Source organism: Meriones unguiculatus, chromosome 6, assembly GCF_030254825.1.
Source record: "Meriones unguiculatus strain TT.TT164.6M chromosome 6, Bangor_MerUng_6.1, whole genome shotgun sequence".
Lineage (NCBI taxonomy): Eukaryota > Metazoa > Chordata > Mammalia > Rodentia > Muridae > Meriones > Meriones unguiculatus.
Window position 1 is genome coordinate 8,900,813 of NC_083354.1, and position 14,587 is coordinate 8,915,399.

The window sequence follows — 14,587 nt, forward strand, 5'->3', positions numbered from 1 at the left end:
GGAACATTCATAGACATATTATTCAAAACAGCGTAAAATAATTGGCAGAAATGCTAATGAACTGATGAGTGGAAAAATATTTGATTGAATTTTACTCGGCAGAAGAAATGGCTGCTACACAAAGGACAACAAAGTCAAAGTTCAAGCATATTCTGCAGAATAAGAAGCTAGTTCCTGGGCTGGAGCTATGTCTCAGCAGTAAGAGTATGTCTGTTCGCCAAGCCCTGGGTTTGGTAGCCAGAGCTCCTGGTATGCACATGGTGCACAAACATGTGGGCAAGCACTCATACACAGAAATAAAAACTTAAGAATCTTTTAAAAAAGCATTCTTACATCAGTTTTTATTCTTCCTGTTACGCTGCTAGAGACTTACATAAAAAAAAATACATCCATAATCCCTTATATTGGAACGAGAAATTATAATTTAATAAATTTAATTGTTTATGTACCAAACTTGTCACAGAAGTTAGGTGAATTAGGCTTATGGCCATATTCTCTTGAAAAGACAGTATGAAAAGCTTTGTGAACTCTTACAGAGAAACACAAAGTACTTGAGGTCAGTTTTCCTCAAGGGCACAGTCTTGAGACCTTTTACTTTATACCATTTGATAATATCGAAGCTCAAGGTGTTAAAAAAAATGTTATTATTGTGTGTCTGGAGGGGAACAGCTCACACTACAAAACCTGCATGTGGAGACAACTCTGTTGAGTCAGGGTTTTCTTCCCACTGTGGCTTCTGAGATCAACCTCAAGTTCTCAGGCCTGCATGGAATATGCCAAGGAGTTTCACCTGCTAAGCTCTTTCTCTGGCCCAAAACTTAAGCTTTAAAAAAAGATATAACTTGAAAGACTTCTTATGCTGAAACAGCTCAGGGGGCCTACAAAGGCATTATAAAAGATAATAACCTCAACACACAGTGACTGCAATAATGCAGTGGTATTCCAAACAGAACATGTAGTAAACTACTTAGAAGACTGGAGCTATACCAATCAATCCATCAACCAACCAACAGCTGCTCTTGCTGGGCCAAGGGCTACTTTTGAAAACCTAAACGGAGTTGGGCATTTCTGCTTATGACTACATTTTTTTTTTTTCATGCTCAAGAGGAAGAGAAGGGAAAATAAAAATTTCTAGGACAATTTAGGCTATAGTCTAAGTTCAATGCCAGAGGCAGGCTATGCTACACAGCGAGACTTTCAAAAACTCCAATATTTAAATTGAATAAATAAAGGTAGAGTTCAATGGGGGTGCGAGTAAGGTATTTGTAGTTTAAGAAAACGGACAAGCCAGGTTTGATAGTCCCTACTTGTAATCCCTTTGGAGAGCTGAGACAGGAAGACTGCTGCGAGTCTGAGAAGAGACTGGCTGACATACAAGGTCCTTCCTGTCCCCAAAATACAACTGAGGAGATTAAAAAACAACAAAACAAAACAACAACAACAAAAACTCTTTTGGGCTAGCAACATGGCTCAGCAGGTAAAAATACTTGACATCAATTCTCCCCAATTACTCTCTTATGGCCTTGGATGGCTGGCCAGCAAGATTTGTGGATCTGTTTTTCTCTGCCACCCCTCTCCTGGTGCTGAGATCACAGGCACATGAAGACAGCTGGCTTTGTACTGAAGAGCTGGGGATTCAAGCTGGGGCCTCATGCTTACAGAGCAAGCTCTCTTAGCCACTGAAGTATCTCCACTGCCCCAAGACCCTTTCTCAAGCAAGTAAAACAAGAGGTTGGAAAGAGATCAGCAGTTAAAGGTGTTTTCTGCTCTGCCACCAGAGGAACCCAGTTCAGTTCCCAGCACCTACTTCGGTGGCTCATAAATCCAGCTCTAGGAGATCTGGCAACTCTTCTGGGTAACTGTACAAATACCTGCACACACATGTCCATGTGTGTGGGCACGTGCAAACACACACACACACACAAATAAAGTGATGTATTATATAAGAGACTTATTATAAAAAAATCTAATGAGAACCTTAACCATAAATAGGAGTCCTGAATAAAATCAGAATTATAAACTATATATTTTAGTATGAAACACAATAAAAATAGCAGGGCTAAGTTGGCAGAGTGCTTGCTTAGTATGTATGAAACCCTAGGTTTATTGACCAAATACTACATAATAAAGTTTTTAGCTCCTAACTGAGTGTAGCAGTGCAAGCCTGTAAGCCCAGCCAGCAAGAACACCAGAAGTCCAAGGGCAAACTCAGCCACACAGGAAATCTGAGGCAACCTTGGGATATAGAGATTCTGTCGCAAAGTAGTAGAAGTAGTAGCAGTAAATAATAACAACAATAAAAATAATAATAATAGTGACCCCAAAATATTAAATATAGACTTAAAAGGTTAAAAGCAAAAGGCTGAAGTGCTTGCCATGAAAGTGAAAAGAAACATCAATATTGTCAAAAAGCTGACTCAAAAAGAGGAAAATCGGGAATAAGGCAGAGTACCATATAATGATAAAGGGTTAATTCTCCAAGGTATAAAGGTATATTTTCCTACCACCAATAGAACTTCAAAATACAAGCAGCTTTATAAATAGCACAGCTGGAGATTTCAATAATCCTTTTTAATAAATTTATAGATTAGGCATAAAATCTGTAAGGATTTCACACATGCTAGTCAAATGTTCCTATCCAAGACAAGATGAGCTACAATGTCATCATTAACCCAAAACATCACTGAAAATGTTATTCGTGCTTTATGTTTTGTGTGCATGTGAGTGCTAGTGCTAGCAGAGGCCAGAAGAGGGTATCAGATCCCGTGGAGGGAGAGTTACATGTCTTTTCCCTCCAAGTATGAGGTGAATTCCAGTACGAGGTTACTAAATCAGTTTTGCAGGTTTCAACAATCAGTTCCACATTTTCAGTTAAGGGATATGCTGAAATAAACTAGAAAACAACAGCGTGGATAGAAGGAGGATAAGTTCAATTTTGTTTCATATATGTGGCCCTTTCTACATACTAAGTTAGTATTTATGAGAACGATGCTGGGTACATCCTTAATACCTCACTTATCTCTCACTACCCTTTATTCTCACTTTTAAAATTAAGGATACACAGGTAGAGAAAGAATACTTGAGTAGATTACTCTTTTCTCAAGTATCATAGGATACAGCAGTGACAGATATTCCAATCAAAAGTCGGACTTCAGAAAACAGATAAAAAAAGATATACAATGGCAAAACATTAGAGGCTTGCTAATAAGTTAGTTAACTTACTTCAAATAAAAGTCAATAATAACATCATTTAAAAACTCTCCTTCAGTCAGACAGTGCAGGTCCTCATTAGTAACAGATATGCCTCCCTTAGCTGGAGGCGGTGGATACACTATCAATCTATAATAAAAGAAAAAGAAAACATTATTTAACACAGAAAAAGACATTTTAAAGCACTGAAAAAAATAAAAAAAAATTTCTCACTTTTCTACAGGACCAATGAAGATTGTGTGGCTCTCGCCAGCTTCTTCCTCATCATCAAAAAACTGCAATTCTTGTTTGCTTCTAAGTTGGATTTTAGATTCAAAGGACACCTGACAGAGAAAAAAATAACCAATTTGTGAAGTTAAGTGGGAAATTACTTCAATAAAATGAGCAAGCAGTACAAGGCAGAAAAGGCATTTTCATGGAACATGCACACATATAACCTAAGCACTCAGGAGACACAGGAAGGCGTTAACTGGAGGGTTTAGACAGCCTGGTCTCCACAGTGAGTTTAAGGACAGCCAGGGCTACACAGCAAAACCCTGCCTCTCTCTCTCTATATGTGTGTGTGTGTGTGTGTGTGTGTGTGTGTTGAACTCTAAAGACTGAAAATAACAATCTCCTGTATGGACAGTGCCTAAAAATGAGAAGCAACAAAACACTATGAAATAGGGCTACATTCACTAGTAGCTTCCAGACAATACATAATAATGATTTTCCCCATTTCTTATTTCAATTATTCATGTGGAATCAGACTGGTAAGATGTGAAGAATGGCTAAAATAAAGCAAATCTCAAAGCTGTTGTTGTGCTTTTATTTTATTTTATTTTTTTATGGTAGCATAGGAAACCTTCCTTAGTTCAAAGGCAAGGCAGTCTGCGGGAAGTAGAGGTGCTAAAAACATACAGTTCAGGGAAGTGAACACTTGTAAGAGGGAACCCTAAGTCCATTCCACCTGCTTTTTTTTTTTTTTTTTAATCTCTGCAACAGGCAGAATTTCCTCTTCTCCCCTTCATTAGCTCCCACTACATTTATGAGGTCTAGTTCAGCTATCAAGACTATCTTGGGACTGAATATACAGCTCACTTGAAATGAAAAATAGTTGATCAGGAAAACATTAAAAAGAAAAGTTTGCTGGAACAATGATACAAACTTTTAATCCAAGCCCTTGAAGTGGGGTTGGGAAGTAGGCAGATTTGAGTTTGAGGCTAGCCAGAGCTACAGTAGCACCCATTTAAAAAAATAAATCAACAATAGGAACAAAAAGAAACTAAAGCAAACAGACAAAACTTTCCATCTGGGTGTGATGGACACATGTGTAAGACACACAGGTAGGATTGCCATTTTGCCATCAGTTTATAAAGCAAGACCCTGAGAAAAACAAAGCCATCAAATTATACCTCGAATAGTCCACAGTTCTAAGTCTGTAGCAGGTTGAGAGATTTATTTCTAATAAACTAAGCAAAACCTCAAAACTCAAAACTACCAAAACTGACCTGCTGTAGAAATGGTACGGCACTCCTGTAGGTTATGGTTCCTGCAGCTTCAGAGTGACCTAACCTTTTGACATTTGCAGACGTTGACAAAGTCAGGGTGTATTCTTTACTGCAAATGCTGTCAACTATGTTAAAAGAAATGTGTATTATGCACAAGGGACCTAAACTTCAGCACCAAAACACTGCGTAAAAATCTATTTCAGTGAGTAGTGTTGGTATCTGTATGCTCAGAATACAGTGTAAAGAGAGAGATGGGAGAGAAAGAAAAGAACAGTGTGAAAAGAACTAAAAGATCTCCCAAAACTTGTATCACACATTTTTTGTTTCAAACTTCAAATTTGTTTCAAATTTCTTTAATTTTTAAATCTAACAGAAAAGTAAGCAATATTAAAGCACTTTGTTTTAAAATTGCTCGTTGTTATTGAGTGTGTGTCTCAGTGGCAAGGTATCTACCTAGTATATGCAGAAGCCCTGGGTTTGATCTCCAGAATGACAAAAAACAAACAGAATTACCCACTATTAAATTACTGTAAGATTTTTAAATATAATTACAGTTTTCACTTTGTTCTCTTTTTGCACACAGTTTCCTTTGATGCTCTCTTCATAGCTTTTTGTACAGGCAACGAGTCTGCTATTGGCTTCTTCAAAAGGAATTTTTGCAAAAAAGTTGGAAACATTATTCTTTATACCAATTTCAGTAATGATACTTTCAAAGACCACATCTGCCTGATGATCAAGGCCAGTTTGAAAAATTAAAATAATGTACTGTTCTTCTAAACCTGTAAAGAAAATAATTATAACTATTAGGCTGAAATAATAAAGTAAGTAAATAGACAATTTTAAAACATAAAAACAAGTGATAGATATGGTGACTTGTACCTTTAATTCCCAGCATTTACAAAGTGAAGGCAGGATGGTTGCCAAAGTTTGTGGAAAGCATGGGCTACACAGTGAATATGGAAACACTCTTAAAGGGGGGAAGGTAGGTAAGAAGACGGCTCAGAGGCTAAGAACACTGGCTATTCTTGCAGATGTCCTGAGTTCAATTCCGGCACCCACATAAGGCCGACCAGAGGCCTGGGGAAACAATTTAGTCAGTAAAGTACTTGCCACCCAAGCATGAGAAAGAACCTCAATTTGTTTCTCTGAACCCACAAAAACAAGCTGAGCATGATTCATGGAGATAACCTAGAACCCCTGCACAGATGCTGCCCATGGCAGTTCAGTGTCCAAGTGGGTTGCATAGTAATGGGAATAGGGACTGTCTCTGACATGAACTGATTGGCCTGCTCTCTGATCACCTCATCCTGAGGGGGGAGCAGCCTTACCAGGCCACAGAGGAAGACACTGTAGCTACTCCTAATGAGATCTGACAGACTAGAATCAGAAGGAAGGAAAAGAAGACCTCCCCTACCAGTGGACTTGGGAGGGGCATGTGTGAAGAAGGGGGAGGGAGGGTGGTATTGGGGAAGAAGGAGGAAGGGAACTACAGGGTGGATACAAAGTGAATAAATTGTAATTAATAATAATAAAAAAAAAAAGCTGGGCATGGTAGCTCATGCTTATAATCCCATGGCTGGGAAATGGAGACAGGCAGATCCCTGGTTTGCATTACTGCAAGTCTAGCTGACGTGGTTAGTCTCAGGGAAGTGAAAAACCCTGTCTCAAAAAGCTGGACAATACCTGAGGTTGACCTTGGGCTTCCGTATCTGTGCATGCACACACACACACACACACACACACACACACACACACACACACACACACCCCTGCACACAAAGATAAGAAGAGTAACAACCAATTATTTCTCAGCTGATTACAAGTTCTGGAATACACATCCAGAACAGTGTCTGGTACAAAGGGGACACACAATACATATTGGAAAATGGTCAGTGTTACCTGGAAATGTTACCAAAGTTATCACAACAAAAAACCAGATCTAATAGTAGTTCATTAATAAAGCTATTAAAAAACATAAACAATCTACTTCTTCTAAAATAGTGATTTTCAACCCGTGGATTGCAACCTCCACAGGGGTTGAGTATCAGATATCCTTCATATCAGATATTTACATTGTGATTTCTAACAGTAGCAAAATTACAGTTATAACGTAGTAACAACTTTACGGTTGGGGTCACCATAACATAAATTACTGTGTCAAAGGATAGCAGCATTAGGAAGCTTGAGAACCACCTTTCCAAAAGGATCAAAACTAATTAATAATCTTAACTATTGATCAACTAGCATTTCTGCCAGGCACAGTTAGGAAAATGCTAAGCTCACAGTATTATCTCCAGATAATAGACCTACAAAGCTGATGCTCATTAATGTGTCAATTTTCACAGCTATGTTAGAACTTACTTGATGCTAAGCTGAAGCTGCAATTAATGCTAAAATGTATTGATTTTTTAATAAATTATGTTCATTCTGTGTGTTTGCCTTCATGTATGTCAGTGCAGGACTTATGTGCCTCGTGCCCATGGGGACCAGAAAAGGACATTGCACCTGTTAGAAGTGGAGTTACAGATAATTGTGAACTGCCATGTGGTGCTGGGAAAAGAAACCCATATCCTGTGCAGGAGCAGTAAGTGCTCTTGACCACTGAGCCATCTCTCCAGCCCCAATGTACTGATTACATGAACAGCTGTGCTATGACGGCACAAAGTGAAGAAGCACAACTACTTAAAGAATAAAGACTTTTTCTGTGTACTTCAAATTTTCCTAGTTCCTGCTCCTCAGACAGATTGCACTCAGCAGTCACATCAGCTAAATTCTTTTTACTTACTGTTACAGACTTCAGATACTTTGAGTTTTAACCCAACTTGTGAACTTTCTAATGGGTAAACCCAGGTTTTATCTTCAACCCTTCTACTATCTATGGGCCTTTCCTCAGAGGCTGTTGTACCCATTTCACATGGTAAGTAAGTTACATTCTACCAAATGGAGCAGGTGCTGACTGACCTGCAAGCCACTGCTTCAACTTCTCATGATGCACTGATAAAACCTTCCACTTTCTAACCCCCCCATCTGCTATCCAGCAGACCTTCTGTCTTAACTGCAATCTGTCTACAAACTTACTCGTTAACCTGTTGATTCCTTTACAATCATTCCAAACTTTATCTTCTTTACTCATGTGCAGCTGCATGCTCAGCTTCTGATACACTGCTGGGATCGCCTGGAGAAACACTACTGGTAACTTCCGGACATTACACCATTCACATTTAATTAGATCAGAGGTATTTAAAATAATCTCTAAAGGATCACCTTCTGGTCCTAGAGAGACAAAGAGAAATAAAAAAGGAGTAAATTTTTAAGCTTCCAAACCAAAAATGTAGAAAATACAAGCTTAAAATTAATTATTTACCATACTCTATACCATTACCATACTATTCTTAAGAACTACATTTATAAAACATATTTTTCCAATTAAAAATGTTTCTAAAAACATGATTCTAAAGTATTAGGCTTCATTACATTGCAGAATGAAATTATATGAAGCCCTTTATGAGCTGTATTAACTAATTAATAGGAGTTTTACAAGTATTTATTACTATAAAAAGGATCAATTTAGACAAAGCTTTAGTGAATGAACAGACAAAAAAATAGCTTACCACCTAGATGTATCTTGATTGAGTCTAAAGAAAACTTTAAAAACAAAACAGCAAATTAGTATTGACGATAGACTTGAAATTTTGTTCTACATACTCTACATGGCATAAATAGTCTATATACAAAGGGCAGAAAAGCTGAGCCACATAGTGTGTGCTTAAATCTAAGATGAAATATCCATCCCCCCCCACACACAAAAAACTCAGATATTTTAAATTTTTATTAAAGAGAAGCTGATATAATACAATGGATACCTACCTAAACTCCCCTTTCCTAGATTAATATTTTCTATTTATTATTTTTATTATATCATTTTCACTTAACATATTTATCATTATTTTATTATATGTGTTATTGTTTATATTATTTGTTATTTATAAATAAATGGCATTTAACATTTTATATTACATTTTATAATAACTTAATAGTTTCAAACACCTACTAGATTACTTTTTTAAAAATAATTTATTTAATTTGTATGTGCATATTAGTGAGAAGGAATCAGATCCCTTGGAATTGGCATTATAGACAGTTGTGAGCTGCTATGTGGGTGCTGGGAATTGAACCAGGTTCCTTTGGAAGAGCAGACAGTGTGCTTAACCATTGAGCCATCTCTCCACCGCCATAATTACTGTATACATTGTCATTTTTACTTAAAAAAAAAGTCACAAAGCAGGCAGCAGTCATTACTTCATACCCAAATCCTTCAGCATGAAGTATTTTAAAAACAAAAACATTTTCCTACACAATTAAAACATTATCAGCATATCAAAGAGATCAAGATAAACTTCAACATACAGTTTATATGTAAAACAATTGTCCATCAATACTTGTTTTAACTTTTAATTTTTTACCTGTCGTAACGTCACTACTCTATCAGTATTAAATAGCTCATTCCAACTGTGTATACTCTACACTACCAACCTGCCTCTCTATTCTGCATGACATGGGTTTTCATGAGATTTAACTCGTACAAACACACAAACTCCCAGAGGGTATTTCCTCATCTCCTCCAGGCTGGAGGACCATGGGCTGACACCCACACACCGCCCTGCAAGCCAGCTGTCTGCTCCTCACCACCTGCCTCAGCAGTGACTGCAAGACTCTGGCACTGTTTCCATTGTTCACTCACAACTCTTTCCCTGAATCATTTATTGGTGGTTTCAAAATGGTCTAACTTTCTAATTATTTCAATGTTTCAATTATATCAACTTAACATTATGCCTAATTAATAAGCCCAAATCAAGTCTCTCTCATTTTTTGAGAAGAGAATCAAAAGGCGGCATAGACTAAGAGGAAGAAGTATTAATGTGAACAGTAGTGAACAGATACATGGACAGTAAAGACATCAAGTGCTCCCTATCCAAAATCCTAAAATGAGGACTAAACGGGGTTCAAATTTTGAAGACATTCATGTGGAATATTTACTTAGACTTTAGTGTTTAAACATCCCTGATATGAAAACGGAAAAAATTAAATTCTCCAAAATGCAAAACGCTACTCATTTCTCCCAATCAATGATGAGGACTGCAATCAAGGTGTTGAGGATGCTAAGCGTAAGGTCTATCACTAACCTCCATCCCTAAAACCAACTCAACTTCCTTTTTTTTTTTTTATACTGAGGAATGTGCCTCTCATTTAGTATCCAAGCTGGTTTGTTTTGTTTGTTTGCTTATAACCATGCCACCACGCCCAACTTCCTGGTGATCCTGATATACCAGCCTCCAAAATAACTGGGAGTACACACCAGTTTATCTGGCTTAGAGTATATAATATACCCCATATACAGCAATACAAAACCTTTAAGTTCCTGTCAGTGATCAAAGGTTCAGACTTCAGAGAATTTTGAAATTTTGGAATAGGGGTACCCAACATTATAATAAAATACTAAATGACAGAAATGAACTGTAAGTATGAGCATCACATGCATCTCCTACAGTAATCTAACATACTTTTAATTTTACATTATATCTTCAGATCCACCAGTTTTTAATGGATTATTTATTCTTAAAGCAATCTGAAATCTTTAAATGATTTTAATATTCAATTAACTTCAATGACTTAATGAACTTTAAAAACACGGTCAGTGGCATCTGATTCTTCTTACCAAGTAAGGCCAATTTAGGAAAGTACTTACAATTACAGGCTCTGCCAACAGTCGGAAGAGTGTTCCAACTCGTATACTGCGGCAGTTTAAAATGACACTTCCATAGTTTGGGCAGCTTAAAGACATAGTGTGAATTAAAGTTCCATGAGTGTTTATTTTACGACGCTTTAGAGGTGTGCTGATGGCATTGCCAAGCTGAAAAGAAAAAGAAAATTTTCACATAGTAAGGAACTATAACAAGGCTGCAAACCAACCACACACACACAAAGACCCAATATGAGAAATGTCATTACATAAACTGAGTGTCCTATCTCAACATGGAAGGAAACAGAAATTATAGCTTTTTATAAGGTAAATTCAAGCACAATGATCATGACTGAAACTCAAAAATTATGCTGGCTATGTTCAAATCACAGCCAAAATACCAACTAATGATTTTGCAAAAATCAGTAGATTACATATGCTTCTATTTCCTAAAATGAAAAGACTAAGAATGTCTCTATTTGTCAGGTGGTAGTGGCACATTCCTTTAAGCCCAGCAATTGGAAGGCAGAGAGAGGAAGATCTCTAGATTCAAGGCCAGCCTGGTCTAGAGTGAATTCCAGAATAGCCAAGGCAATACAAAGAAACCCTGCCATGGGGAAGAAAAAAAAGAGTCTCTTCAGAAGAGTAATATTCCCAGAGCAGAGTAGAGGTGACTGATGCAGGCTTGATAGATGGATACTAGTGATGAGTGACAGTGGTTGAACTTAAGACGTGCTTTACGTTTTTTTTCGAAAGCAAGTATGCAGGAGAATATTAATATTTAAAAGGGGTATTTTATATATTCACACAGATCAATTACTTGGTCTAGAACCAGTGACATGACTCAACAAGTAAAGATAGCCTGGTGACCTGAGTTCAACCCCCACAACTTAAATAGATGAAGTAAAAAACTCTGTCAGTTGTCCTCTGACTCACACTTGCTTTGTGGAATATGCACCCCCCCATATTAAGTAAATAAATGTTTAATAAATGACTGAATTATTTTATACTCACAAATGCAAATGGTAACAAACGGTATTTTATGTTTATAATTTCAATAAAATTTAATTGTGTTTATAAGCTGTACATACCTTATCTGAATTATGATATCAGAAATATTTCTGATTTTGAATGTTTACAAATATTTTATGAGCTGCTCATTGATAATCTCTATCCCAAATCCAAAACTACCTAAGAAAAGTTTTGCTCTTTGGAGCACTTCAGACTTTTAAAATCATCTCTAAATGAATTAAAGACATAATGAACAATCTAAAAACTATAAAACATGTACAAACAAACACAGGGAGAGATTTCCAAATGATGAAATGGCAATGGACTTTTTATACAAGACACTGAAAGCACACACACACAAAAGGCCCACAAAAATGAGAAAAAAAATTACAAACTACATACCTAACAAAGGGTTAATATCTTGACTACATAAAGAATTCAACAGTGAACACTGACACAACCCAATTAATCAAAAACTGGGTTAGCTGGCATGAGGGAGATAGAGGCAGGAAGAACAAGAGCTCAAAGTCATCCTTAGCTACATAGGAAGTTCAAGGCCAGCCCAGACTAAATGAGATTCTATCGCAAAACAAACAAACAGAAACAGAGACAACAGATGTAAATAGATAGTTCCGAAAAAGAAGGCACACAAATGGCTAACGGGCACAGGAAAATCGTGATCAGCACCACTAATCACAAGGGAAATGCAAATCACAACCACTGTGAAGTTATCTCAAAACATCATCAGAAAGATGGACAAATGATAGCAAGGATGGAGACAAAAGGGACACTGTAAATTACTGAAACACGATAGAGATTTTTAAAAAATTAAAAATAGAACAAAAATAATGCTACTAAGGAAAGTATCTGAAAACAGCCAAAGAGACATATCTACTCCCTGGTTGTTACAGAACTACAAGAAAAACAACTTAAGTGCACTTCAACTGATGGATGAGATAAAATTACGCTACACAGACACACTGAAATACTTCTCAGACATATAAAAATAGGATATCCTGTCATCTGCACTATCACGATGGAACTAGAGATAATTACCTTAACCAAAGTGAGCCTGAGCCAGGCCTCTTCCACATCTGTAACCTCAGCCCTGGGGAAGCTAAGGCACAGGTATATCTGCGAACTTAAGGCCAGCCTGTGCTATCCACTGAGTCTGAGGGCTGATGGGGCTGTAAAGTGAGACTCTGTGTCAGAGAGCTGTCACTCCAGAACCCTCCAAGAAAACATAGACTACAACATACGGCTATGATTTTATACACTGATTTTTCAAGCTAAGCAACTGTTTGTTTTGAGTATTTTCCTAAATTGTTAAAAGGTCACAAAGACATTTTTAAAAGAACATGTTGGACATGTTTGTTTTGGCTTGGTTTACAGTCACTTTCCAAACGAAAGCTATTCTGTTCACTGATGATAGATAAATTTAAGTGCTGTTCCCAGTAGAATCCTAAAAGGAAGGCACCTGAAAGATTGACACCCTGCTACAGAGCACCACCAAAATGAGAAACAGAAGCCTTCTGGTCAGTGTCCCATCAAAAACCTGAACACTCCTTTCACACGAAAATCTAATTCATTTTACTGAACTCTTCTCTGCTGTACATAATCCCAGTCTATCCCCATAACAAATTCTCTCCAATAAGCATTTCTAAAGTCTGGTTCCTATATGCAATTATTGCACAACAGTCCTCCAGTGAAGTTATACCAATTTACATACATCTTTGCAACCACATCTGAAGCACTAGGACAGTTAAAAAAAACTTTTGGCCAAATATGGGCCCAGTATGGCCTGCAGACTGATACACCAACCAAGGATCATGTATGGAGAGGACCTGGAACCTCTGCACAGATGTAGCCAAAAGGCAGCTCAGTCTCCATGTGGGTTCTGAACTCTGTTGCCTGCTCTTTGATCACTTCCCCCTCAAGGGGAGACCTTGCCAGGCCACAGACAAAGAGGATGCGGGCAGTCCTAATGAGACTTGAGAGGCTGGGGTCAGTTGGTAGGGGAGAAGGGCTCCCCCTTTCTGAGGACTAGAGGGATCCCGGGGGAAAAGAGGAAGGGAGGGAGGGACTGGGAGGAGACAAGGGAGAGAGAGCTACAATGTAGGGATGTAAAGTGAATAAATTATAAAAAATAAATTTAAAGATAAAAATAAAAACCTTTAAAAAATTAGTACAATTGACCACCTTTCCTATATTATGCATTTTCAATGCCCAAGTACTTGTGTGTCGGGGGTCTCACTAGGACCTCAGGGTTCTCTGACTGGCTAAGGCTGACTGACTAGCAAGCCCAGGAATGCACCTGTGCCCGCCTCTACAGTGCTGGATTACAATCCACACTTGACTGTCTACATGGGTGCTAAAGATTGCACTCAGGTCTTCTGACTGTGTGGCAGGCATGTCAAAAGACAGCGCTATCTCCCCAATTGGTCCTTTAATTTCTTTCTGACTGTAAGAAATTACAAATACATAAAGAACCAACTGACACTATATCCCTTACACTAACCTATCAAACCATGTTCATGTTTTATACACTGATTTGGATCTCTTTTCAGTAAAATGTACCTATAATTCCGCTACTTATTTTGCTTGTGTTATGCTTGGAAATGCACTAATATTATAAAAAGTAATTTTTGAGTTGTTTCTCATTTCTTAAGGCTCTGGTTTTTTTCCCCTCTTTAAAAAAAAAATGTTCATTCTGCAAAACATGTTCATTTTATAAATTCATGTATTCCTGTATCTTGTTAGATACTCTAAAGAGTAATATATATTGATTTAGCTTGAATTTTTGTCTTCAATTGGTGGCATTGGTCCAGCCATCTACGTATTAGCGAACAGTAAATTTTTCCCATTACTAATGGTGTCTTGCTGTTGCTTGGCTTCTATCTGTTTGTTTGTTTGCAGAGACAGGGTTTCACTTCATAGGCCAGGTTGGCAGAGAACTCACTCTATCCCAGAATATTCTCAAACATGCAGCGGTCCTCTTGCTTTGGCTTACCAAGTGTTAGGGTTTGCAGCCGTGAGGCACAATGCTCAGTTAACAATCTTGTTTGTATAAAAACTTCACATCTTGGGAAAGAGGAAAGAATTCTTTTGAGAAGGATTCTATATGGTCAAATGACAT

The 14,587-nt window shown here is 37.6% G+C and overlaps 1 protein-coding gene across 5 annotated transcripts in view; it reads right to left on the reverse strand.

The window, feature by feature from the left end:
- Senp6 (SUMO specific peptidase 6) overlaps positions 1 to 14,587 on the reverse strand; it is an 87,381-nt gene that overhangs the window by 23,632 nt on the left and 49,162 nt on the right. For all 5 annotated transcript variants that reach the window (XM_060384700.1, XM_060384699.1, XM_060384702.1 and 2 more), the window contains 6 exons: positions 10,447 to 10,611; positions 8,312 to 8,345; positions 7,779 to 7,973; positions 5,253 to 5,479; positions 3,424 to 3,533; positions 3,223 to 3,339 (listed from right to left, as the gene is read on the reverse strand). In XM_060384700.1, coding sequence (XP_060240683.1) covers positions 3,223 to 3,339; positions 3,424 to 3,533; positions 5,253 to 5,479; positions 7,779 to 7,973; positions 8,312 to 8,345; positions 10,447 to 10,611 — 848 coding nt within the window. The remainder of the gene's footprint in view (positions 1 to 3,222; positions 3,340 to 3,423; positions 3,534 to 5,252; positions 5,480 to 7,778; positions 7,974 to 8,311; positions 8,346 to 10,446; positions 10,612 to 14,587) is intronic.